Source organism: Arvicanthis niloticus, chromosome 12 (assembly GCF_011762505.2).
Source record: "Arvicanthis niloticus isolate mArvNil1 chromosome 12, mArvNil1.pat.X, whole genome shotgun sequence".
Classification (NCBI taxonomy): Eukaryota; Metazoa; Chordata; class Mammalia; order Rodentia; family Muridae; genus Arvicanthis; species Arvicanthis niloticus.
In genome coordinates, this window is record NC_047669.1 from 78479324 (window position 1) to 78507241 (window position 27918).

Below are 27918 nucleotides of genomic sequence, written 5' to 3' on the forward strand. Positions count from 1 at the left end.
GGGTTTACTTGTTTCTGGAGGCTTCTCCACGCTGGCCTCTGCCTGAGCAACCAGATGACATTAATATCCTGCCCTGATTACCAGGTCACAAGATTCATGGAGCTTTGAAAACACAAATCCAGCGTCCACAGCAAGGGCAGGCCTGCACCAAGCAGGCAGAACTGGGCACTCTAGACACAAGGTAGCCAGATGAAGGAAAATGCATTCTGAATGGTTAGCACACAGGGTTAATCAATTTTAATTTAATCATCTGATCAAACACAAATTAGCATAGTCACTTGAGGGAAAGAAATGGCTGGCAGAACCCAGGGATACCTCCAGGATCCCTGTCCTTAATGATGTAAAGAAGAACATGAATTTAGTTTATTTCTAATTATTAAATGATAGTAACCAATAGGTAATGGATACAGACCACATGAGCTATGATTTCAGTAGTTGAGAAATTACAGCTGAGATTTTATTGAGAATACCTTCCTTTCTCCTTCCAAGATTATTCTAGAACTCAATAGTCATGACATAAAACTAGGGGGCCAAACATGAAACAGACATAGAAAGCGTATCTGGCAGGAAGTGAAGACAGGAGGATCAGGAACTCAAGGTCACCCTCCTTACACAGTGAACTCTAAGCAAGTATGGTGCAGATGAGATGCTGCCTCATGTTAAATAAATAATTATGTTATTGTAGCAAGACTCTAGCTAATGTGCATGGCTTCAGTTCTGGCCCTAATAGTAATTTGGACAAGATCATCCTTTGTTCTTGGGGACATCCTGAATATCATGGGATGATGAGCAGTATCTCAGCTTTCCACCTTTCCATATCAACTTCCCTGTGCCCATACAGACCTGTGAAAACCAAGCATTTCCAATATCCCCATAGGTACAAAACTACCATTGGGGAAGGCCTTGGGATGAAACTAAAAGCAAGAACATAAGAGCAAACTTTCCTTTAAAATAACCAAGTCATGAGAATGAATGTTCTGCTTACTTACTGCCACCTGCCCCAAAACAAGGAACCCAGAATAAGAGCTGCCTGGCTTTTGAAGTCCACTTTATATTATGGGTCTTTCTGAAGCTCCATAATAACTGGAAGTACTCATGGTCTGTACTTCAGAAAAACTAGATCATTCCATGCCATTCCCCCTTGCCCTCTTGCAGATGGAGGCAGATCAGTCTTCTAGGAGCACATGAGTGTATTGCACAGGCTGAAGGATCATGACACATTGCTCTTAGACAGTGGTAGGACCCTAGCTAGTGAGAGAGGGCATTCATGTCTCCACTTCCCTCTAGGGGAACAGATCACCCTGAATTTAGACAAGCATGGAGTCTGCAAAGGCCTCCGGGCTCCTGAGGAAACATCACCATTTTCTTACCACTCTCCTCTTGTACAAGGAAGCTCTCATGGTTTTCTCTCATTGCTCAAGGAAGGAGAGAGAAAGTAAAGGTGGAGGTGGGCTGTACATGGAGACAGTCTCTGTAACTTGTACATACATGGTTCTCCCTTCTAACAGATGTGTCATGGGGTCACACACCTCCAGTGCCCTGTCTTCTACTGGTGGGATGGGTACTAGGAACATTCATTCACAATGAAAGGTGGTAGAAGCCCCAGGAAGGACCACTGGACTCTCAGTAAACTATGAAAGAAGCATTTTCCATGGCTTGAGGTTGACTTCTTCTAACCTGTGTCATTGAGTATCTCATCTTTATATTCTTTCAAAAAAAGTGTCTCCCTGTTTACAATTACTCCTGGATCTCTCACAGGTTATCAAGGCTGGCGATGGAGATATGTATTCCCTTTAGTGAAGGAGAGATGAGAAGGGCTGACCCACAGGACTAGGAACTCCCAAAGAGAACACTGTGTGCTGCGCCATGCATGCTTCAAAGCTCCCAAGTGGAGAGGACCGGTGCTGTTTTAAACAGCATCTTCTCCCGAGAATTCCCTCAGAGCTCTAGACTCCTGAACATGATCTTTTCTATTTAAAAAAAATTAAAGACGCGGAGATTCACGTGCCTATTGTTGCAGAGAACCAGGCTGACTCTCACAGTGATGAGTAAGCAGAAATGAGGAGTCTTCAGCTCACAAAGCCTTTTGTCCAGTCCTCTGAAGCTCCAGCTAGCAACAGCTGCCCTGAAGGGTCATTTCTGCCGTGACTCACAATAAAATGGCCAATGGATTAGAACATAAAACTCTTTAAAATGCCAAGAAGAGAAAGGTTATTTTTAATAATATCTAAAATAAGATCTCAGGACAAAAAAAAAAAGTATTTTTAAAGGTTCTGAATTTAGGCGTTTCTCCAGCACATATTTGAGTCTATTTTAGTTTTAAAAAATCAAGGACACAGTATTTTAGAAAGATAATTCCACCACCAGTCAATACCCTCAATTTTATCATATGTGTGGAAAGGTATACAGTGACTGGCAAGAGTCCCCTCATGTGCTGTTTTCTCTTCTCTGACAACACAGCAGATGGTTCATGCATTGGACAGTGGACACAGTTAATTTGGCCACTCATCTATAAGAAGGAAGTAGACACCAAGAAATTTCAATAGCAAAAATGACCCCAAGTCTTTGCTATCTTGCTTTGTAATGAGCTTGTGCACAGACACTGGGCTGCAGGGATGTGCAACATTCCTAGGGCAGCCTAGAAGCATCATCTCTAACTACAAGTACATCCATTTCCCTGCCTGGACTCTTCCAGTCTGACTCATCTTCTAGCTTGTTCAACATGGCAACCTAAAAGGCCTCCTACTGTCAATCTCTTGCCTAGAAACCAAAAAGCTGTGGCTATCTTTAGGCTCCAAGGAGCTTCTCTGCTGGGCTTCCAGACGCTAATAAAAAATGAGTCAGGGTAATAGAGCTGGGTCAAGCCCATCAGCAAAGCTTCTGCCAGTGGTAAAACAAAGCACCGAATATACCAGAGAAAGAATTGTATAGATCAAAGGGATTGATCAATCCATAGATAAGGGACAGGTAGAGAAGACAGATGAATGGATGGATAGATGGTTGATAGATAGGTGATAGATAGATGATAGATATGCCAGCAGAAAGATGATTGGTAGATAATAGATGAATGATAAATAAAAAAATAGGTGGTAGATAAATGATAGACAATGACCAAAAAATGACAGATGAATAGATGATAAGTAGGTATAGAAGACAGATGACAGATAAATAATAGGTAGATATATGATATATGGTGGATGATGATAGATAGATAGATAGATGATAGTCAAAAGCTAGATGATAGACAATGATATAAAGATAAATGATAGAAGGATATGATAGATGACTAGACAGATAAATAGATCAATAACATAATGGATAAATGATAGGCAGCTAGATAATAAATCAATGATAGACAATGACAGACAGAAATATGAATGGGCAGATGATTGATAACAGATGATAGATGATTGACAGTTGATATGTAATAGATCAGTGATAGATAATGGACAGGTAGTATACAGTGATAGACACATGTACAACAATTCTCAAGCTTCTGTACTCTACATCAGAAGTGATTCTAGAGGGATCACACTTACTTTGAGTCTTTCCCACCACCTGCTCATATCGCTGTAGAGCTGATGAAGTCCTAACCCTCCACGTACATCACACAGTGATCTAGTAAATCATTACCACATGCCAAGCTGCATACCAGTGCATTGCAGCGCACTAGAAACTACTTGGATAACTTCCTAGCCAATATTTGTTATCCCCACCTCAATCAGAGACTCTTCTCTAGCACATATTTGAGCAAAGGTATGCAATAAGCCACTTAGATCAAAACATCCAAAGTCATACATTCCCTAGTTGACAGAATCAGACTCTCTGGTGAAGAAACTTGGCCACTATATAAGAAACTATATCATCTATAATTTGAGGTGTCCCCCCAAGTGTGGGTAAAAACAACAAAGTGCTGATCAAAAGCAGAAACATTGGGGTCTTTCCAACTTATAGACTTCTAGAACTAAGAGTCACAAGGAAGTCTCTATACCAGGAAAATCTCATAGTAAACCTTCTGTCTTCTCCCCTCTCCCTGGCCGACTTACACAGGTAACCTGGGCCTTACCTGGGAAATCCAGAGTAGGAGACATTCACTAATGTCTAGCTGAAGGTGAGTGCAGACTATTGTTTATTGTTCCTCCTCTTCCACAGTCCTCTTGCCTGACAAAGGGGACAGACAGGTTTGCAGCTATGGGCCTAATATATTAGTCTCTTTCTCCATAGCCTCTTTCTCCATTGCTGGTTATTCCTCTCAACTTCTACTTCCATTTTCTCTGATCATCTTATACTACTAAAGCCTATAGATCATTCTAGCCTAGCCCTCCCACCCTTGAGTATGGAATGACATAGGTATTTGGGGTGGAGGGAGAGGATGTGGGACTTCTTGTGACCATGCATACCAATAGGGTTATGGCTGTGCTCTGAGATCCCAGAGGACAAATGAACCAATCCCCAAGCAAAGCATAGTACCTAAACCAATGTCAAGATCATCTCTAGGTCAGTATTTTTCTCCCCAAATTATTCCACAGATTTTGAATCAAGCTTACTCTAAACAGTAGCCAATGAAGTTAGAAGCTATTGGTTTTGCACTATCATACATGTACTTATGTAACTTCCCATATCACTCAAGGCCTGCTGTCCTGTCAAGGTACCAGACAGACTACCAATTTAACCACCCTGTGGAAGTAGAGTCTCAGACCTTTGAAAGCACTTTGTGTCTTTGGTACTTCCCTTTCACTAGACAAAGAAGTAAATGAATGTGTTTCTTTGCTGGGACTAGCAATGGCACTCTAGTCTCACTTCCTATTGTTGTGATAAAATGCCTTTACAACAACCTTAAAAGAGAAAGAGTTGGGCTAGAGAGGTGGCTCAGCAGTTAAGAGCACTGGCTGCTCTTGCAGAGAGCACCCACAAAGCAGCTCACAACTGTTGATAGCTCTATAGCAAGGAATGTATGTGACCTGGTATCCATGGACACCATGTGAATGGTGTGCATGCAAATACTCATACACATAAAGTAAAAATAAGTCTTTCTTTAAAAGAGAGAAGAGGTTTTTATTCAGTTTACCATTCTGGATTACAGTCCACCATTTCTGAGAGATCATGGCAGGAATGTGAGCCAACTACTCACATCCACAATCCAGAGCAGAGATAGCATGCAGTAAGCTCACCTCACCTTCTCAACTCTCAGTTCAAGACCCAACTTTGGGAATGTTCACACAGGGCTCAGAGTCCCCACATTAACTAACATAATCAAGACAATCTCCTTCAGACATGCCCACAGGGCAACTCCATGTAGACAGTCCTCATTGAGACTCTCTTCTATGTGATTCTAGATTGTGTCAAGTTGACAAAACTAACCAGTACCCACATTTTAGGCATTTCCTTTTCATTAGCAAGGAAATAGATGGATTAAATTTACAAGAGTGGACCCAGTAAGAGGTTAGACCTGGAAAAGGAGCATCTTTTGCATACTATACAGCTGCCTACTTGCCAGCATCCCCAGTTGTTGGGTCTCCAGTTCCTTCCTGAATTCTCAAAAATCAAATATCACAGCATTGTTACATGTAGCCCAGCTTCTACACATCACTTTTTAGAAAATGTTCTGCATCTGATATTAAGAAATAAACACTGTAATTAAGCAGCCTGGGATTTGGGGTTTTCAGCATCCTAGGGGAACCCTAGATCAACTCACACCACAGCAGGATGAGTATGGAGAAAAGAAACGAATCTGGAGTTTCCTCAGGAGAAATATGTTTCCTTAATGTGCAGTCTCCACAATATTGCCAGAGGAGTAGGCTCTGTTCACAGGAGGCAGGGGACCCTCACCTCCATCTGTACCTGCCTCTGTGTTAGAATAAAATCAGAGACATTTTCCCATAGTAGCACAGTCCACACAGAGCCCCCGCAAAGAATCAAAGCTTCAGGCACTCAACACAAGCAGGAATCAAAGGCACAAGTCTCCACCACTAAAGGAGTCCACCTCACTGTTGTGAGCCATCCACACCGGATGCAACCCCAGGTTAAACCTGACCATCATGACGACCCATGGGTGATCAATGGGAGTGACAGCACCATGTTGTTCCTTTGCAGAAGCATCTAGTGTGGAAGAGTTCAGAGATCTGACATACTGATGACTAAATGGCAAGGAACACAAATGAATGGTTTACATTGTGCACAAAATCAGGATAAATGCTGTTTTCTGTTTCTCCATTAATATTAAAAGACTCAAGGGTAGCAGGAGTCAAATCAGTGATCACCCAGCTTCTCCTGCCTCTCCAATAAGTGTTCTTCACAGTCTGGGGAGAACAATCTCTGTAAAGTTACCAGGTTACAGTGCATGTGTGCGTGTGCATGCATGCTTGAGTAGGTGCCAGAGGACAAAGGACAACCTTAGGCATCACTTTTGGGAATGCATCCACCTCCTTTGAGCATGGAACTCATCAATTACAAGTGTGTATCCCTGCACCTAGCATTTTCAATTGAACTCAGGACCTCATGCTTGCAAATGAGGGTTATACTGGCAACCATCTCCCCAACCCCATATTTTTGTTTATATATATATATATATATATATATATATATAATTAACTTAGACATACTTAAGGGACTTAGAAGACAGTATGCTTAGTGAAATAAGCTGGACACAGAAGGGAAAATAATCATGTATGGAATATAAAATAAAAAATGGACTCTTGTATCTAAGAGGTGTGTTCCTGTCCCCTTGCCCGATAACATTTATGTCAATCACATGGCCTGTAGATGTGTCTCCTGCCCTATCGGGTCTGACCAATTAGAAGTGTGTGTATATCAATTTAAATCTCCAGAATTTAATAACAGGTTAGCAAGGAAGACCCTGTGACAATAACAAGATCCTCAGTGTAAACCCTTCTCTCTCTCTCTCTCTCTCTCTCTCTCTCTCTCTCTCTCTCTCTGTAATTGCTGTTCTCTGAAAGTGTGTGTTGATTCCATCCCTGTGGTGTTCTGCTGTGGAGTCTCTAGGGGAGACCATGCTTATTGTGGCATAAATATTAGTGGCAGCACCACAGAGACAATATTGTCCCTGAGCCTCCAGGCTCCTGTTCATACTCACTTGAGTCTCTTCTCAAGCCTAGGGACAATGTAACACAGACTGAACTTCCAGAATATTCTGTAGAGTCAGACACAGCTTCTAAATATTTTCATAAGGGTGATTTGCTTTGTCTCTTTGACAAAGTTCTGTATGGAGCCAAGAACACAGGGAAAGCCCTCATTTAGCGTGGAGGCAATCCTTTAGTTTCCATATCTTTCTTTCAGGTTCTTTGCCCCTGTATTTCAAACTGGCTTTCTATAAATAGGACTGCTTGCTCACTCTTAAATCTTACTCACTGTCTTCTGAAGGAAAAAAAATACTTAAATTGGGATGTAGGCAAGATTCATCAATCCCTGTCACTCCATCTCCCTCTGTCACCTCTTATCTCGTCAGACACCTATTCAGCTGGATCCATCCTTTCTCTATTAAGTGGCTTTAATATTTATATATTTACATAATCTAAGTGAGTTAATCACCCATGTTGATCAACACAGAATAAATGCTGATCTCCAAATATCAAAAAAAGTAGGCTGTAAGCTTTAAAACATTAGATCCTTATATGTAACACTGGGGTTTTAAACAACAATTAAAATATAATCTTTCCATGTTACTCTGATGAAATACCAACTTTATATTCAATTCTGTTACAAAATAAGATATCGACAAGAGACCTGTAGACATTTGAGAGTTAGGAAAATAAGAACATGTCTTTATAGACATGATTAAGGCTTTAAAACTTAAAGTCTTGAGTTTTATTTTTGTTTTTTTATTCTCAGGAGTTGCTATGAAGCTTGAGTGTCAGGTTGCTGTTTCTTTCTAGAGTCCAGAATAGACAGGGAGACTCCAAATCTTGTCAATGGAGAACAAGGGTCCCCAGGCCTAGGTAAAGTTACTGTTGAGACACCAACCCCACTGTACCCCTAAGAAAGGTACCTGGGGATATCAAAGCAGGCTGTGTCTCCAAGAGGAAGCCCTACCACATTCTACATGTGAGTCACTTTTGTAAGACAGCACACCCCACAGTCATTTGTAGAGCACAAACGCTTCTCCCGCCAGAGGCCAGCTGCCTGTCAGAAAGCAGAGGCAGGCTGAGGGAAGCTGCCAGCTGCTCACCCACCCTCTTTATGCAGCTGAGGCAGAGGTTGGAGGGAAGAGAGCAAACTGGGTGAAGAACCCAGGGTAGGAAGGAAGCTAGAAAGAAGTTAGAAAGAGGAGAGAGGAAAGGCTTGAATGGGGTGGAAGGCTATGCCTCACTTAACTCTCTCCATCATTCATTTCCACCCAGACTTTCACATGCTCTGCTTTGTGCAAAGGACACACTTAGGCACAGTGGACATCTCAGCCCGTGCATTGTAGCATCTATTGAGACTGGGTCACTTCTCAGGTAACCCTCAAATTGACAAGTTATAGATTTCCCTGAAGCCATCAGAGCACAAGGCTTTAGGAAGGATAATGGAGGCTGAACCCAGCCCTCTGAGCATCTGGGCAGAAGCTGTCTGGCCTTTGAACTAACATCAGGGATCTGCCCTTTCCATTGGCTCTTCTTTACTGCAGCCCAGGTGGAGAGCCTTGCTGCCTGCAGAAGGCACTCTGATGCTCCCCTTCAGAATTCATAGCAGCGTGCACACACCACAGGGCTGCTGGAATCTTCATTCTCGCCAAGCGTTTAGCAAAGGAAATACAACTTTCAATTAGCTTACGTTTTTAAAACATTAGGAAATGTGAATATAGTTGAGGTGGGGGTTGGGGTGAGAGGACAGACAGAGGTGAGCTAAGAATTTCTGCACCTAGATCCTCAGAACATGAAGAGTTAAGGCTGGTTCAGAGGAACAGGTGCTGCCCAATTTGCCTGGCGTGGGGGTGGGGGTGCGGCTCTAGGCCCCCAGAGCCTTGCAGCCACAGCTGCAGGAGATTGACGGACTGCGGACAAGCAGCACGCCAGCATAGCCCCTGTCACCAGCGGCAGAGGAGAGGCCCCGCGGCTCCTGGAATGACATTGGAAGGTCAGCCAATCAGGCAAGGCGCTGCCCCCTCCAAGATGCACACACCACCCCTGGGCTCCCTGGGTAGTGTGCAAGGGAGGAACCAATGCACCTCTCTGTGGACTGTGGGCTCCTGACACCACCCTTCCCTCTGTGAATCTTCTGGGATTGGAGACATTGCTGCAAGCTGTGTCCTTCTTTGTACAAGTGAAAGCAAAGGCTGCAGACCGTCCCTGACCTGCCAAACCCTGAACATAATCGCTGTGTGTAAACCTCCACCTCCTGAGCCATAGAATCTGGGTGCAATGAACTTGAGGGACACTGGGGAGGCGGCTTCTCAGGAAAGCCCTACACAAGTGTGTGGAGCGTCCTCAGAGGCCGAGGTTTGCCTGCTCTGTTGAGAGCTTGCTGCAGGAGTCTGGCGAGGTTTACCGCCCACTAGTGTCCTATGGCGGGGACACAATTGACATGCAGGTAGCAGCAACTCAGTGTCTCCCAGACTGACAGTGCCTGTCACCTAGGTCCAGCATGCACTTGAGTGCCAAAGCCAAGAAAATGCTCATTGTATGCATGGGCAGCCCTGGGGCACCTACCTAGTTTAGGTGAGCCTCACTAAAAAGCCAGATGAATGGAAAGGTTCGTTCTAAAACATCCCCAGTGTCTTACCTACTGCCATGTTAGTTATGCTTAACCATATTCATAATCAAGATTTTGTAAATATAGGAAATGGGGAAAGCCATTACTTTTATTTTAAAACAACAAAAGACATACACTCCCATTTCCCACAGTATTCAGAGATCTTTAAGAGAGGTCCTCCCCCTTTACATCAAGTTCCTATGGCACTAAGCTGACTCCTGCTGAGTCTTGGCCACCTTCCTTGTTTACTCCAGACGCATCCATGACAAAATATTTTGCCAGCTATGTGGACATTCAGGTCTCGGAGATTTAAATGGGAAGATTTATTTATTTATTTATTTATTTATTTATTTAGGCAAAATTTCATCCTCAGCTGTATGTATAGTGCAGGGTATACCCCGTGACTTGCTGATTCTCCCAGGCAGCAGGGGACCCTTGGTGACACCCAAGTGGCTAGAAGGATAGTGAAGGAGAGGAGGTAGATTGGCTGGCATTTGTTAAAGGTCTGCCTGGCATTTTGTTTGCCTACAGAGGGCATCTTATAGGGGCATGCAGCTCCTGTGCAAAGGCCTAGAAATTTTAGATGAACTCTGAAATTATCAGAAATAATCTCCTTCTGCTCTATAAATATGAAGGAGAGAGAATAAATTTTTTTGCATATACATTTCTGAGGAAACTAAAATTTAAACACCACTTTGAAAAGTCCTCAAGATGCACCAGTATTTATAAAAAATCTGCTTCTGTGACTGAATAAAATACCAGGCGTCAGGTCTGTAATGCCCTGTCATGTGATCTGCGAGTCCCAAAGGTGCTGCACACCCAGCTTGTCCTTGATAAGCTTCTCTCCACTGTCACTCCACTCTTTTCTACCACAGCTAACTAGGCTCCGAGAGCCTGAGAGCACAATGCAGTGAAGCTCAAGATTTCATGGCAAAAAAAAAAAAAAAAAAAAAAAAAAAAAAAAAAAGTCAATGTCAAGGGTGTGTGTAAAACCAGCACCAGGATATAGCAATCATACAGACTATACAAGCCTGCATACTGTCCCCCATTCTGCCTGTTTGGAGCCCATCTCTGCTTTTGTCAAGAATGTTACACTAGAAAGCACTCACTGGGGTTAAAATCAAGAGACCCTGTACAGAAAATTGCTGCAGCATGGGGTGTATGCCGAGCATACATGCAGCTACATGTGTCTGCACACAGATGTGCCCCTAAAAGCTGTCCTGTGAATATTTCCAGGGTGTCAGAGGTAACATCAGCTACCTCTCAGGCTCCCTGCACCTTCTCAGGTGAGGTCACTCACAAGCTTTTAACCCATGCAGGGACTGCTTTCTTGCTTCTGGTCTTTGCCCCCAAATAGTCTCTGTAGCCTGTCCAGCAAGGGTGCTTTAAGAAGCAAACATGCCCTTCATTAATTGCTTTCTACTGCTCAGGTGAAGACAGAGTGTCTGAAACACAGACCGGACATTTCTGCTTCTTACCCCCTCCCCCAAATATTCAACTGCATAATATTTTACAAATGAAGAAGAAAAATGGCTGTAATAGACATTTTAGTGTTTGAGGCCTAGCAACCCGTGTGGTCCTTACCACACATTTAGGTATTTTTTCAAAATGAAGATAGGCCAAAATATTGCCTACCAAAATATTGCTGACCAAAAAAAAAATAAAAAAAGACTCCATTCATATTAGGTAGGTAGTATTTAGTTTCATATTTTTGAAATATATTCTTGACAAAGGCAAAATTTTAAATCAGGTTCTTATTTTGACATGTATATATTTATGATATTTTGCATAGTATGACTTGAACATCATCTCTGGAAAATTCAAAAATCTGTGTTGCCTCCCTATACACACACACACACACACACACACACACACACACCAATGTAAAAGCCCAAACCTCTGGAGTCAGGCCTTTTCTTCATGCTTGCTCATATAGAGGAAGGGCCATTTTTATATAAGGCGGCTCCCTGGCCTTCAACTGATGGGGTCAGAGCAACTTGCCTATGCATTTTACAGCAACAATAACTGATTCCCTCAACAGATGTTAAAAGTCTTGCAAATAATTCTTACACGACTTCACCCAGGTGCACATGAGCAGTCTTTGCATATATTTTCCATGTGGTAGATTTCACTTCATTTGAACACTGCATAGAATTCTTTATATAGTATTTTTTTAGTTATGAAATGCTGATTTAAATAAATCATAGACATTTATAGCATCTCTGTATCAGAGAGTATCATAATTTCTTCTGTACCATGCTCAGCATATATATCTCACACTGAAAAATAGATGCTGGTTGGATGACAACCAGAACAGCCTGGCTTACCATCCTGAATTACCTATTTCTCCCCAGAGTGGAAATCTCCCTTCATTCAATAGCTCAGGCCTTTGCCAGGAGTCCAGATATGTCATCCTGACAGGAAAGACAGGGCGTAGTGGCTTTGGAACACATCTGTGAACATCTGGGCCTTTTCTGTGCTTTCCCATTAAAGCATCAAGCAGCAGGGGCTGCTCTCAAGACTTGATTGCATCCTCAGAAGCATAAATGGCCCCCCTAGGTGAATTCCTGGAGGAGGCAGACCAGGGTTAGTACCCTCTGGGGAGAGGGGGTGTCTTGTCAGAACTTGTTGAAATTTTTCCCCCTGAGAGGAAATCTCAAGAGGAAAACTCCTGTCACTTTGCTTTCGATTATATTACAGAGCAAAGGACCATTTTGTGTGAATTTGGGGGCACCTTCTTCATTTGGCTCCATCTTTTCTTAGTCATTTTTTTTTAAGCCTGGGAAACATCATGTCCTTCCTTTGGCTGTGGGTTAGCTGTTCTCTAAGTCTGCAAAGAAAATACAGCCAGTGCTTACAGCTTCCCTGGGTATCTTCCAGAAAAATCTTAACAACCTCTCTTTGGCTTCTCCCTCTCCTGTTTTCTTATAAAGACCAGATATATCCATTCTCATTCTCTCATATTCACATTCTCTCTCTCTCTCTCTCTCTCTCTCTCTCTCTCTCTCTCTCTCTCTCTCTGCTTTAATTCTAACTGTCAGCAGGTTATACGTTTTATGCAGATGTTCCACATTTGAGATGGATATTGAAGCCCTCCCTGGATGTTTCCAAGTGATACCAAATGATGACAGTTCCCTCTCTTTACCACATGAGAGAAAGCCATTCATACATGTAAGTTCATATTTACGCTGTGACAGGCAGTCTAAAGGTGCAGACACACTTACTAATTGGGTCTGACTCCATCAAAAGCAATAGATTCTAAATATCAGGAAGAAAGCCATTTCAATAGGCAATACTGAGCTGCACATGAGGGGGAAATACCATGTACAACATTCACCAATTTCACTTTTACAAGTATACAGGTGATTTTTTAAAAAATTTGTCAACATTACAGATGATGTAATGCCTAGCAGTGCATATTTTTACATACACTACTGCGAGGAACATGTAGTGTCCAGGGGACGGGGGCGGGGGGGGGTGGTTTGCAGACAGACGCATCTTTCCCACAACCTTCAAGGATGAACTGTAGCAGAATTAAAGCGGAGGCTTTAAGGCTCAAAAGTGCAGAACCTGAGGGCTACTGTCTTAATTGACCCCTGCACCTGCTTGCGCTCCTAACGCCATGTCCTTTTCTGGTTGTGATATTCAAAGTGGCGATGATCATTCCCTCTCTTTTCCCCAAACCTGCCTGGCTCTGATGAGGTAGCTGTCTAGCTCTGGAGTTGGGCTTTGAGCAGGCACTTGGCTAGCTAGGTAGGTAGGTTGCTTCCAGCGATTACAGAGCGATGCCTCCCCGGCCTCCTCTCAGTACACCTAACCTCTCCAAAGCAATGCAAATATATTTTTTTAAATAAATAAATAAACGCATGCATGAACATTCCAACCCGGATAGGGAAGGAAAGGGGAAAGACTTCACCCATGCATCCAACCCCCTACACCGCACCCATCCCCCGGGCCCCTTCCCAGACAGGAATCAGCGCAGACCGCAAGGCTCACCATTCGCGAAGCTCTGGAACAAGGAGAGAGCCAGTATCCACATGCCCCTGCTGCTGCCCGGCCTCCCGCGAGCCAGCGAGCCAGCGAGCGAGCCACGCGCCGGCCTCGCCCCCCGCGCTGCGCTGCGCTCCGCCGCGCCCGGCCCGGCTTCGCTCGCCGCCCGCCACCTGCCCGGGGGCCGCCCAGTCGCCCAGCCGCGCTCCCCGCTTGCTGCGCCCCCGCACACCTGCTCCCGGGCGCCGCGCCCCGCGCCGCGGACACAGCCCAGGTGCGCCGTGCGCTCGGCTCGGCTCAGCGGGCCGCGGGCAGCCAGGCGCGGGCGCACAGCCGCAGCCGCGGGCGCGAGCTCATGCCGGGCGCCCCCCGATGCGCAGCGCGGCCAGGCGGCGGCCTCCGGGGCGCCGGCCTCACCCTCCGCAGCCAGGCAGCAGGCGCGCGGCCAGGCTCATCCTGCTGCGGCGGCCTCGGGCGCCGGGTCCCCTGTGCTGCCCTTCCCTGCCTGAGCCCGGCGGGCCGCGCGCGGAGGCGAGCGGGGACCCCTCCCCTGCTCTGGCCGCTGGGGCGCTCTGCAGTCTTAAAGCAGCAGCAGAGGAGTGCGGCGGATCACGCAGTCGGCGGGACCCAGGGCTCAGAGGCTCAGAGGCTCAGAGACTCGTCCTCACACAGCCCATCGTGTGTAGCTCTGTTCTTGCAGGTTGTTAATGAGATGCGGCCGGGGGCTGACCACTCCGGAAGGGTGCCAGCTAGGCAGAGGTGACCGCGAGGCGTTAGCAGTTTAGATGTGATGTGCAGCAGGATTCGGAGTCCGTATTGACTCCCTGAAAAGTCTAGTCCATCTGTCTAGAGGGAAATGCAGCCTTGTGAGTCCTCGCCGCTCCTGGGAAGAGCTCTCTGACTTCACTGGCTGATTTTTAATTATCTCGAATACATACTAGGGTACAAACATGAGCGATTCTAATTTTGATCACTGAGTGGTGCATAAAAACTGATTAAAATAGCTGATACTGTGTATGAGTCCCAACATGCAGCCCCTTTCTTGGCACTATGTGGACAGCAGACCACGGCCTAAATGGGTTTCCAGAAGGATCTTGAAGTAATGATCTTATTTCAACAAAGGTCCTTCAAAAGACAGATGTCCATATCCTGCACTTGACAAAATAATGATCTACAGGGTCAGAATGTGCCCTGATTTAAGGTCTAAGATTGAATGCACACGGCCAGGACTATGGACTGGGAAAGCTTTGAGGGAAGGCAGGAGGGGACCATTTCATGGGAAATGGAGATAGTTTCCCAGACATCGGGCATCTTCTATCTGGTCTACATGTGCTCTTACAAATTAGACACCCCTAAGACGGCTCACAGAATAGTCCACCAAAAGCAAATGTTGAGGCAGAAATAAAATGGTGTTTTACCAGGGCTGGGCACAAGATGGCCAGGCCCTGTGTGTTAGGAAGGGTCAGCTGAGCCCTGACGCCGCACTGGCTGCCATTGCTCTGCAGCTGTAGGTGATCACGTGCTGCCGCCCACTCAGGCTGCGCCTCCAGCTCTGCCAGCTACACACCGAACCCTACTGTCCTCTGCCTTTGCATGCAAAGGGTGTTCACTCCCTGTTCCTCAAAGCTGTGCATTGTGGCAGTCAGTGGGCCTGATTTCCCTCCCTGCATCTCCGTTCTTTTAGTCCACAATTCTTCAGGTACTCCAACCATCTTAAGGCTCAGCTAGGGCTTAGTAGCCAAGCACTCAAGACAAAGCCCAGGCAGACAGCTTGGAGTCAAACCATTGCCTCCACTTACCAGATCTAGGCATACATGCATGTCTCATGAGTGTTCCTGCCCTGGCATACAGAATGAAATTATCAGTACTTCTAACTATAATGGTTATGGTGTTCTGTGGCCTAGGCCTAGTGCCTGGTCTCACCATAGCCTGTGGTGGCTAAGGTTCTAAGATGGCGCAAGGCTAGCTATATAAATTGGGGGATCTGATATAATGTAAAAATAAAGGGCCCCTTTTGCAAAAAGAAGAAAATATACTATTTAAAACCCCCTAGTGGAAAATTTGTCCTTTCCTCTGCAGCTTTCTCTGCCCCTGCCTTGGTGTCTGTCACTCTCTGTTTACTGTTTCACTCTGTTGAGGATAGTTGGGAAGGGCACAGATGCACACAGATGTCAAGCTGCTGCAAAGTAACCCAGGGCCATGCAAGTGGCCCACATCTGCTGCCTTGCTTCCCTGCCTTCCACCTGGCCCATGTACTGGGCATAGCCATGATGGAGAATAGGGAAGCATTTCTCATTCCTCAGGGATTACAGTTCCAAGGTAACAAGATATGCCCACGTGATTACACATCCATACTGGAAAGCTGTCCCCCGTGCCTGGTTCAGAGGTGGGCCAGAGGCTTAAATGGCTTACAGAACATGTGTGTCATTGGTAGTATGGAGTAAGACAGTCAATGCCAAGCCCCACTCTGGGTGCCTCCCTAAATCATCCAGTTATTCACGTCCAGATCTCCATCAATGTCACTGAGGAATGACAAAAAACAAACCTCCCACTGAAAAGAACATAACCCACAGAAAGTGACAGACCCACAATGGTAGAAACTGGTCAAGACCTAGAGATTGTGTAAAAGGCTGGTGGTGTTCTTTTTTTTTTTTTTTTCTTTTTTCATACTTCTATCTTGCTATGATAGAAGAAGAAGAAGAAGAAGAAGAAGAAGAAGAAGAAGAAGAAGAAGAAGAAGAAGAAGAAGAAGAAGAAGACGACGACGACGACGACAAAGTAACCTGACAAAAGAAACTCAAGAGGAAAAGGGGCTTATTTCAGCTCACAGTTCAGGGACACAGTCTCTCCTTGCAAAGAAGTCACAGTACAGAAGCAGATCACACTGCATTCTCTGCATTCAAGTAGAGAGTGCGGAGTGCTTGTACTCAGCTCACTTCCTCCTCTTTATACAAGCTTGAAGCCTAGCCTAGGGAATGGTGGCACCCATAGTATTCCTCCTTCCCACATCAACCAACCTAATCAAGATGATCTCCCACAGCACGGCCTGATGTCCATTTCTCAAGTGACAATTGAGCTTAACCTTCACAGATAGGCAGCCCAGGACCCTCCCAAAGAGGAGCTTATGGGGATGGCCCAGGAAACGAGGCCTTGGAGACTTAGAAAACATGTGCCCAAGAGTGCTTCCATTAGAAAGTTCAAGTTGGAAAGTGCAGAGTGCTCTTTCTTCTGACCAAGATTCTCAGAGTGTGAAGGTAGCACAATATCATGCAGGACACTGGGTTTAACTCTCTGTGGTTTGTTTTCAAATACATCTACATGGACTTCTGTTAAAGACCTGCACTCTAAACTCTCCACTCAGATGTATTTTCATCAGACGCTTCCATATGGAAATGAGTGTGGACCACTTAACTGTGATCAGAGATTCGTTTTGGGTCAGGGCTAAATCCCCAATGCCTGGCTCACAGAGGCACTGTGATGGCTAACTTGTTTGTCGGCTTCATTAGATAAGGAAAACCTTCAGAGGTCAGTAAGGCACCTTCAGGACTGATTGTGAACCTTTTCAGATATCATTCGACACTGAAGGTTCTGACCTAATCAATAGATCAATCTCTAATAATAGCCTTCAAATGTGGTAGAGACAACTAGGTGTGGGCTGAGTGAATGAAGTAGGGTTATTGTGGAGGCATAGCTTGGAGGCTTTATTTTATCCTAATTTCTTCTTGTATGCTTTCTTTCTACTTCATGTCCATGTTTGAAGAGTGTCCTCTGTTACATGCTCCTGATGCTGCAATGTTCTGCCCAAGCACGTGGTACCAAGCAACTGTGAACTGAGCCAGCTGTCTGAGTCTGTGAACCCGAAATACCAACCACCTTAAGTTTCATGTATCAGCTATTCCGGTAACAAAGTCGGGAACATAGTAAACATCCATGAAGAAGGGTGGGAATTTATAATGTAGATAGATTAGGAGCCCACCCTATAGGATGCACACACGAACAGTGGATATTCAAGACTCCAAACTCCCTTACCAAGATACATTTGGAGGACATAGTGTTGTCATTAAGATAGCCAGTCTAGTAAGATATCCACATGTAAAATTCAATCAAGAAAGGGGCCATGTGCCCTGGGAATTGTTATCCCAAGATTCATGAGGCTCTTTCTTCTCAAATTTTTACAATAATTCCTAATCATTCTCTGCCTGAAACATATTCCCATATGGACAGACAACCTGCCTGACACTAACACTGACTTGATCCTTCTACACAGCAGAAAAATGCACAAAAACACACAAGTCAAGGGAACTGGCTCTGTGCCCACTGGGGCTGTGTTAGAATCAGTCACATGGGGTCGGGATGTACATTATCCAAGGAGCAGTATCTACTCCTGTTTTCCTTGAAGTGTCAACAAAAAACATGTTCTTATAAAGAGCTGCTGAGGACCCTAGAAGAGTTGGGATGGACCCTAGAATGACTGAAAACATTTTAAGCAGAAAGCCATATAGGGAGAGAGCTCACTGTCAGATCTATACAGCTAGCTCTGGTCAGGACAGTAAATAGTTAACCAATTGGGAACTCTCTACATGTCCCAAGGCTCTCAAAGGAGAGGTGATGCAAGACAGCAGAGACACACTGTATTATAATTGTGAAGGACAAAAGTCCACAACCAAGTTTTAGGCAGGGCTAGCCTCTTGCAACTTGTAGGGGAGAATTTTTCCTGGCTTCTGGTGGTAGATGGTAATGATGGCATTCTTGGGCTTGATGCTTCAACACTGCCATCTTAGGCTACATCTTCAACAGCCTTGTCTCTGGACATGTGCTGCTGAGTGTCTTCTCTAGGTATAAAGATGGCCTCACAGAAAATCAGGAACTTATCTAAACTCTGTCCAAGTTAGTTGTAACTGTAAACTTGACATAGCCTGGAGTTACCTGAGAGACTCTGCTGGGGAATTGCCTCAATCAGTTTGCTCTGTATGAATGTCTGACAGACATTGCCATGATTGTTAATTGCTATAGGAGGACCCAGCCCACTGTGGGCAGCACCATCCTTAGGCAGGTGCTCCTGGGTTGTATAAGAAAGCTAGGTGTGAAGAAAGGTTGGCAAAATCCTGAGAACAAACTAGTAAGCTGTGTTCCTCCAGACTTTCTGCTTTCAAGTCCCCGAAGTCCTTCAGTGATAGACTGACCTGGAAGCATAAGCTAAAATAAACCCCTTCCTCCCTTAAGTTGCTTTTGGGCAGAGTGTTTTATTACACAGTGGGAGAGCCACATCTAAGCTAATTACATCTGCAATCTGTGATGACCCTACAACTAAATAAGGTCATGTTGTGAGGCACTGTGAAGGATTTTATCTACTGATGGGTAAGAAAGAATCATAGTATAACTCATAAGACTGGGATGCCTTAAAGCAGGGGTCAGAGGCCTGGGACATGTCCTGAAGCATGCATGAAGACAACAGCCCTCATTCACACTGAGTGTTCTAAAAGCCAGCCCTGGGGACACAACCTGTGACCTCAGGATTTGAAAGGCAGAGGCAGAGGGAAGGGAAGTTTTGGGTAGCCTGGACTACAAAGAAAGACTGCCCCAAACCAACAAGTAACAGCAGCAGAAGTCACCCCACCCAAGCAGATACACGCTAAGCTAGAAGTATGAGCTCAGACTTCCTCCCTCATTCTCAGTTACCAGTCATAGAAAACGGGGTCAGGGTGACTATTCTCATCTTAGATGACTGCTGCGGTGACTGAAGGAGATGTTAGGGACTGCTCTGGTGGTGGTGACACAGAAATCTAACTACACAGCCACAGTTGCTTTCACCCACAGTGAGCATGGACAAGACAGAGTCTTGTCTTAAAGGCTGTGTTCAGCTTAAGCTGAAGCCACTCACTGCCATACCTCTAGCTTCCACTGCAAGGAGCAGAGACAGCCACCTATGTATGCAGTAACCCTCCTATTCCTTCCCTGTGGCCTGCCAAAATCCTCAACAGGACACGGGATAGGTCTGCTAATCTCACCCAGCATAACGGTTCTTGGGAGCTTGGAGGTGCATAGGACAGGACGGGAAGGGTGCAAAGGGGCCTCTGGATTGTCTGGGCTGTCCTCCATGTGAATTTGGAGTACATAAGGGTTATATATACATGCAAATTCATCAGTCTGTACATACAGGGTTGGCACTTCCTATATACTTCAACTCCTTGTAAAGAACCCAAGAAGATGGCCAAGTCAGTCTCTTCAAATCTCCTAGTTTAATGGGGGAATTCAAATAATAATTACAGTTTCCTGAAATCAACTGCATCATTTAAAAAATTGACATATTAATTCAGCTAAATGTGTGGGTACATGTGCATGTGCATGTATGTGCATGTGCGCGTGCATACGTGAGTGTGTGTGTGTGTGTGTGTGTGTGTGTGTGTGTGTGTGTGTGTGATGCTTGGGGTCATGAGTCTGTGTTTCATAATTTTTACTGATTCTTTACAAATTTTACCTCAGACACCCCAATCCCACTCATTTCCCAGTCCTTTCATATCCACCCTCCACCCTTATAACCTCCCTCCCAAAAAAAATAAAAATAAAAATTTAAGATTAAAAACAAATCCTACTGTGGAAGCTGCAGTGTGTCACATCATGGTGTATCACACAGTATTCCCTTCTGCCCAAACAGATTAACATGCAAATGTTCATTACAATGAATCATTGATCTGGCCCAAGGCCTCCAACTTCTGCTACACCATCAATACTGGGTCTCATTGAGACTCCTCTTAAACATCTTACTGTTGCCCTGAGTCATGGAGACCCTACAGCTTTGATTCTGCAGGACTGGCCCCTTAATGCTTTGCAGCAGGTCTTAAGTGGGTAGATGTTAGGGTAGGCCAGCTCAAACTTCTGAATCTGGGCCTGGGTAGCAGCTGAGTTGGTCAGCCTGCCAGCTCTTCCATGCCCACAACATCAGGGCCAGCAGTGACAGAGAAATGCTGAGATAGACACATTGTAGTATCTAACACTGGACATACAGGAGCTGTGACAAATTTCCATCTTTTTCAATAGGCACCTTTTGGTACCACATGGACAACTGCTTAGAGGCAGCTTGTCCAGCTCAGAAGCAACTTCTTCATGAACTCAATACTCTCCCTTACCCCCAATGAGATTGGCACCAACACTATCCTTCAAACATCTATTTAACGAAGCCTAGGCTCAGATAGGTCCAGAACCATGCAGGCCAATACCCAAATAGTAAGGGGTTGATCTCAGCTCATAGACTGGCACAGAGCTCAGACCCAAGTGGTGCCTGTGTTCTTCTGCAAGTAGAAGAGACAAGGAAGGAATAGGTAGGAGGATGCCAGGATGAACTATGAGTCTGTGGAGAACAGTTGTATGAACAGAAGTACCTCAGAAGATACCAAGGAACCATCCTGTCTTCACTATTCACCTTAGCCTCACACTGTGATCTGGTCTGAAAGTCTGCAATGCCTTTCAGTGTCATGAAGCATTATACTCAGAGTCTTCACCATGGCAGTGGATTCCACAGTACCCCTGACACCCAATCAGTAGTACACCAACCGTGCTTTTCCCTTGTACTAGACTGTGGGGCAGTGGGCTGTGAGAAGCAGCTGGATGCTTGGTGGAACGTGAGCTTGGAACCCTGGAACCTTACTGGATGGCAGGAGTTCAGCTCTGCTCCCAGGCCCTGGTTCTTTTCATTTAGCTTTAGCTCTCCAACAACCACTCCCACAGAGAGGTCAATGGCCAACAGTCAGGAAGAGGCCTCAGGCCCTAGAGAGATTTATATACTAATGAGGTACCTGAAGGCCAGAGGGTGGAGTCAGTTAGGCATTCTTCCCCAGCCCCTCCTCCCTCTCTCCCTGCTATTTAACTCAGGACTGCCCTGGGTTTTAGGGAGGGGGAATGCATCCAGATCCATCCATCAAAAGCCTGTAATAACCCATGGATTTTCTCGTGTCATTGGGGCTACACCATGAGGAACCGTGGAGCCACAGCAGCCCTGCCTAACTTCCAGCCTGGAGGACTCCCTGCATTCCCAGCAACACTACCTACACTAGACACCAGCTCCTTCGATGCTCTCCCAGAATACTCAGAAACTTCTCCCTTCTTCCATAAGATCCTCCATGAGCCAACCCCAGGATCAAGGCCTTTCTAACAAATACTCATCCCTAACTTCACCTTCCATGATTTCCATTTTCATGCTCAGAGCCTTCTTCACAGTGACTTCTTAATGGAAGTATTTCTCCTTTGGCTTCCCAGGTCCAAATGGGAAGAGAAAATCATGTCTTTAGTTCTGGACTCTCAACATCTGGGGAAGAGCTAGGAGAGACTTAAGGCAGAATGATGAGGAAGCAGTCTAGGGGGGTCAGTGGGAGGCTTCTGTGTCTCCAGCCCCAAATGGGCTGCATGATTTCATGTGCACTTTGTCAAACATAGCAGAGGAGGCATGGTGGTTTGAATGAGAGATGTCCTCCATAGGCTTTGATGGTGCTGTTTGGGGAGGTTAAGTAAACCTCAGGGGGTAGAACTTTGCTGGGGGATATATGCCAGTGTGTGTGTGTGTGTGTGTGTGTGTGTGTGTGTGTGTGTGTGTGTGTGTGTGTGTAGAGAGAGAGAGAGAGAGAGAGAGAGAGATTATAGTTTCATCCAAATTCTTGTTTCTTTCTCCCTTCCCCCTCTCCACCCCCTGTGCTCTCTCTCTCTCTCTCTCTCTCTCTCTCTCTCTCTCTCTCTCTCTCTCTGTGTGTGTGTGTGAGAGAGAGAGAGAGGTTATAGTTTCATCCTACTTCCTGTTTCTCTCTCTTTCTCCCTCCCTCCCCACCCCCTGCGTGTGCTCTCTCGTGCTTCTCTCTCTCTCTCTCTCGCTCTCTCTTCCATCTCCTCTCGTGCTCTCTCTCTCTCTCTGTGTGTTTGTGGTGTGGTGTGTGTGGGTGGTGAGAGAGAGAGAGTAGAGAGAGAGAGAGAGAGAGAGAGAGAGAGAGAGATTGGGTTATAAAGTTTTCATTCCTTACTTCCCTTTCTCTCTTCTTTCTCTTTCTCCCTCCCCACCCCCGCTGGTGTTCTCTCTCTCTCGTCATCTCTCGTCTCGTCCCTCCTCCGTCCCTCTACTCAACTCTCTCTCATCTCTCCTCTCCCTCTCTCTGTGGGTGGTGTGTGTGTGTGTTTGTGTGTGTGAGAGAGAGAGAGATGGGTTATAGTTTCATCCTACTTCCTGTTTCTCTCTCTTTCTCTCTTTCTCCCTCCCTCCCCACCCCCTGCGTGCTCTCTCATGCGCCTCTCTCTCTCTCTCTCTCTCTCTCTGTGTGTGTGTGTGTGTGAGAGAGAGAGAGAGAGAGAGAGAGAGAGAGAGAGAGAGAGATGGGTTATAGTTTCATCCTACTTCCTCTTTCTCTCTCTTTCTCTCTTTCTCCCTCCCACCCCTGCGTGTTCTCTCTCTCTCTGTCTCTCTCTGTCTCTCTCTGTCTCTCTCTGTCTCTCTCTGTCTCTCTCTGTCTCTGTCTCTCTCTCTGTCTCTGTCTCTGTCTCTCTCTCTCTGTGCGTGTGTGTGTGTGTGTGTGTGTGTGTGTGTGTGTGTGTGTGTTCTGCTCTGAATCTCTCTTCCTTAAGTTGCTTTTGTCAGAAAAGTATATTACAGCACAGAAAAGTAACCAATAAAAGAGAGTGGGACAGGAACCCCTCCAGGCATACCATCACCTCTAGTTAGAGAGGAATTGGGATTTCAAAGCACTCAGAGGGATGAGTAAGGAGCCTGTGTCCCTGACAGGTGCACCTCAGGCCTTGGCCATAGCAAATATGGCCAAGACTGTGCAATCAGACCCTGGCATGCAGCTTTTCTGGCTGACTTATACAGATGGCTTAGCTGCTGTTCCCAGAGAATGTGACACAGAGCCACTGGGACATGTGAGTGAGCTGAAGTCCACTTAGAGGGATGTCTGTGAATAGCCAGCAGGTAGCCAGCAAATACAGGCACAGGAATTGTTACTACTGTCACAGTTCTCTCCTAGTTATAGTTGGTAAAGTTCTACAGCTTGAGATGAGAATGAAAGGCAGAGGAGAGAGTGAATGGTCACACAAGGAAAGCTGGGAAGACCACCATGATACAAAGGTTGGTGGGAAAGAAGGAAGAAAACTGTCCTAGGGTTTTCTTCCAAGTTACACTACCTCAGGTTAAGGAAAAGACAGGTCAGATGGCCCCTTCTCGTATCAGACAAATTAAAAATGTTTAATTTAAAAACTAAGCCAAGGCTGGCAACATAGCTCAGAGCTAGCCTTCCTGCCTAGCATGTGCAAGGCTCTGGGTTCCATCTTCCATACCACAACAAATGAATAAATGAGTATTCTTAAATAGCCAAGAAAGTATTAAATGATAATAATAAAGCAAGAATTCACATGAAGACTGTTCTGGAGAGTGGGGGGTGGGTACAGTTTAGAATAGAAATACTGGATTTTTGTCTTAATGCTTGCTAAGAGAAAAACATAGGGGAAATGAAGAAAAAGGAAAAGAGGGAGGGAGAGAGGGAGGGAGGGAGAGAGAAAGAAAGAGAGGGAGAGAGAAGGAGGGATAGATGGAGGGAGAGAAGGGAAGCAGGGAGGGAGAGAAGGGGGGAGAATGAGGGAGGGAAGGAGGGATGGAGGAATGGAATGGAGGAAAATTTATTTTATCATATTTTAGAAAAGAAAAATAAGAAGTATATAATGTCTTATTTTAAAAACAAAATACTGTTTCATTCTCTCTCTTTTATTCTCTCTCTTTCTCTCTCTTTCTGTCTGTCTCTCTCAATATACAGAAAGAGGAAGAGAACTTATAATGGGTAAAAATGTTGCACATGATATATATATATATCATATACATCATATACATATACATTATATATATACACATACATATACATGTGTGAGTGTTATCTATATGGCTGAAGTATGTAAGTGGAAGAAAAAGAAAGGGAGAAAAAGAATAAGTATATAAAGAAAGAATTCATTAAGCAAGCTGTGTGTTTGACACATCTTGCTTCTATGCTACAAACTGTTGTCTCTGTAGTGGTGTATCCTTTCTTGTCTATTAATTTGGATTTTTAAATATTTTCTATCACTGATTAAAATGTCTGAAATTAAACTAAAAGGCAATAAGAGTCAAAATTAAAGTGTTTTATGGAACATGGCCAGGTTTGTGCCATGACAGAAGGATACTGTCTGAGTACACATGACGGACCTGAGATCCAGAACTCTCTGGCCTCCACTGCTGACTCGACTCATGCTCCTCTGGAATGTGGCATCTGTAAGGAGAGGACACAGCTACCTTCTTCCACAGCTGCAGGTTAACATTCCCATTGTCCCACAGGGTTTGTCACCTTCCATTCCTGTCACCCCTGTCCTCCTGAGAGCCTAGAGCAGCCTGGTAGAATCACACTGCCTTCAGTTTCCCATGCTACTGAACCTCCTTACAAAAGCCCCAGGATGGGGTGTGATTCTATTGATGGGGTTTCTCCATCAAAGCATCCAGAAAGATATATGGATCCTATGATAGAATGTATTTATCAAGATACAAATAGGCCATAGAGGAGGGCAGAGGAAGTGAGAGATTTGTTATAGGGTGCTGGTTTTCATGATCCTGGAAGTCTTACATCTTGTCCTCTGAAGGCTGGAGACCCAGGAAATATTTTCAGTGAATAGACAGAGAACTTTCCCAGTTCAAGTTACCAGGCTGGTAGATTGAACCTTCCTCTGCCTTTCTGTTTCTTTAGAGAGCTCATCACACTGAAGAAAACCATCTGTTTCACTCATCCCACAAATTCAAACTGATAATGCCTTCTGGAAATATCTTCAACTACTTGGGCACTTCATGGCCTAGGGAAGTTGACCTAAGAAAATAACCAACATAATCCTTCATCACTCTGGCTTCTCCACTCCCCCGGGAGAGATGCATCACACCATGCCAGAGGCATTGAGTCAAAGCCCCACAGAAACAGCTCTCAAAGTCAGAGTACATGATTATAGGAAATGGGCCTTGTTTTCTGACCTTAACTGGAAAAGACCTTCAGTGATGAGGTTGGGAGCGATATTGAGATAGTAGAGAAATGACACAGGATACGTGGAGAGTCGACAGAAGAAAATGAGGGCGAGAAAGAAGAATTCTAGGTCCAAAGCACATGTTCTTACCTTGCCCGAGGGATCTGATTGACACTTACAAAAGAGTCATATTAGAGGCGCTGAGAACAGAGACCTCCCAGATGGTGAAGGCAGTTGAGGTGGGAGCAGAACACAGCAGTGACATCTTTACATCGATGCCTGTGCAATTTTATTACAACTTAAGTTATAAGTGGAAGCTCTAAATATTTGTAAAACATCTTAAAATCTGTTATCAGTAATATAGGAAAAGTTCCTACTGGCTTAGCTTTTATGCTACTAGTTGGTATTCAGGCTGCTGAAAGAAAAAGATATTAATAGTCTTTCTCAGCTGTGAACACTGTAAACCACAATGACAGAGATAGAAAGACACACCTAGGGTCACAATAGTGACATGAATGTTTTGGGAGTAATCAACTTCTTTTTAAGTGGATTCAAGACCTGTTCCCCAGGTAGAGACACATGCCTGGTGATGTAAATCTGGCCAAGAACTCACGACTGGGGAGCTCACTGGCTATTAGTAATAGATACTGCTATTATTCTGCTAAATGGATATAGTATCAACTACCTTTAGTCATAGGTTACTGCAGCTCTCAGACCTCACCAGTTTCTTTATGTGGACAGTGGCTAATGCAGAAGCTCACAACTGGTCAAAGTGTCTATGGAGTGCTCAATCACAAATGGGCATTTATATCACTCTTCCCACCATGGCACAGGAACCAGTGCATGAAGAGGGTGTAGAAAGATTGTAAGAGCCAGAAGTTTGGGAGAACAAACACAAAACGTATCTTGGGGTCAAGACAGAATGACAGCACTCAGGAACTCACAGCAGCTGTGGATGCCTACACAAGACTCTCACAGGATCAAGCCAGTTATGATTCTAGATTAGAAAGGAAGAGAGTGGTTCATAAACCCCAACCTTTGACTGGAGATCTGTGGACAGTTGATAGCTTCTAGGGGGAGGGAAGTGCCCCCAATAGGTCATATATGACCCAGTGGATGGCTCCACTCCTGGGAGTAAACGAACAGCATAAATTGGATGCAGTGGGTTATTTAAAAATTAATAAAAGGACACAAAGTTGAAGGGCAGAAAGGTGGGGGTCAATCTTGGAGGAGTTAAGAATAGAGGGGGAAGTAAAATCGATCAATATACCTTCTATGAAACTCTCAGAGAATTAATAAATATATTTTAAAAGCCCATCAGCTGGGGACTAAGCCTTCCACACATGAGCCTGCAGGGGACATTTTTAGATTTAAGTCACAACAGTAATGAGACCTCTCCAGAGACAGGACTGGAGTATTGAATGGAATCTTATTTGATTGCCAGCACTATCAGTAGACTTTGCTGTTTAAGATAAGTGTAACTCATTTCATCTTCAGCAAATCCTTCTGAAGCAAATGGACTATCTCTGCACATCACATACAACTAGGTCACCTGTTCAGTCATTAGCAATGACTGGTGAGTGCCTGATACTGCAGGAAACATGAGCACACAAGGTACATGGGAACCATGAACACACTGGGTATATCCTGGACCAGAAGCATGAAGGGTTCATACGTGAGCAGAATAAACAACTGTTTCTCCTATAATAGATCTCCTATGTTATATGCAGTCAAAATTATACTTGTTGAGGGGGTGAGATGAAACTGCAGGTAAAGGGCACTTACCACCGTGCTTGATGACCTGAGTTCAGTCTCTGGAACTTACATAGTAGAAGAAAAGGAATGACTCTCACTCATTGTCTTCTGATCTCCACTTGCACCACACACACACACACACACACACACACACACACACACAAACATATAAATAAATAAAATGCATCTCTGTGATTTCTTTCCTCAGGAGGCTTACAACCAGAGAAAAAACTGGTCACATTGCACATACAAAGACAATAGAGGATAGTTACTGTAGTGCTGTTTACAGCTCGCTGTGAGCAACAGAAGTACCCACCAGTAGAACCCTGATTAAGTCAGTGATGGTGTATCTGCTGATGAATTATTATTCCATCATTAAGTAGACACTGACATGCAAAAGATCACACAGCTGGATCCTCAAGATGTTTTGAATTAAAAGAAAATGGAAGTGAAGCTCACCCATCCCCACTTACACACAGAGGT

At 44.8% G+C, this 27918-nt stretch overlaps 1 protein-coding gene across 4 annotated transcripts in view; it reads right to left on the bottom strand.

The window, feature by feature from the left end:
* The window catches only part of Dscam (DS cell adhesion molecule), a 559889-nt gene extending 546084 nt beyond the window's left edge, over window positions 1-13805 (bottom strand). For 3 of the 4 annotated variants that reach the window (XM_076943216.1, XM_076943218.1, XM_076943219.1), the window contains exon 1: window positions 13687-13802. In XM_076943216.1, coding sequence (XP_076799331.1) covers window positions 13687-13729 — 43 coding nt within the window. In that variant the 5' untranslated portion in view covers window positions 13730-13802. Of the gene's footprint in view, window positions 1-13686 lie in introns of all 4 variants that reach the window. The other variant, XM_076943217.1, reaches the window with a different exon arrangement.
* Between the last annotated feature and the right edge of the window lie 14113 nt (window positions 13806-27918).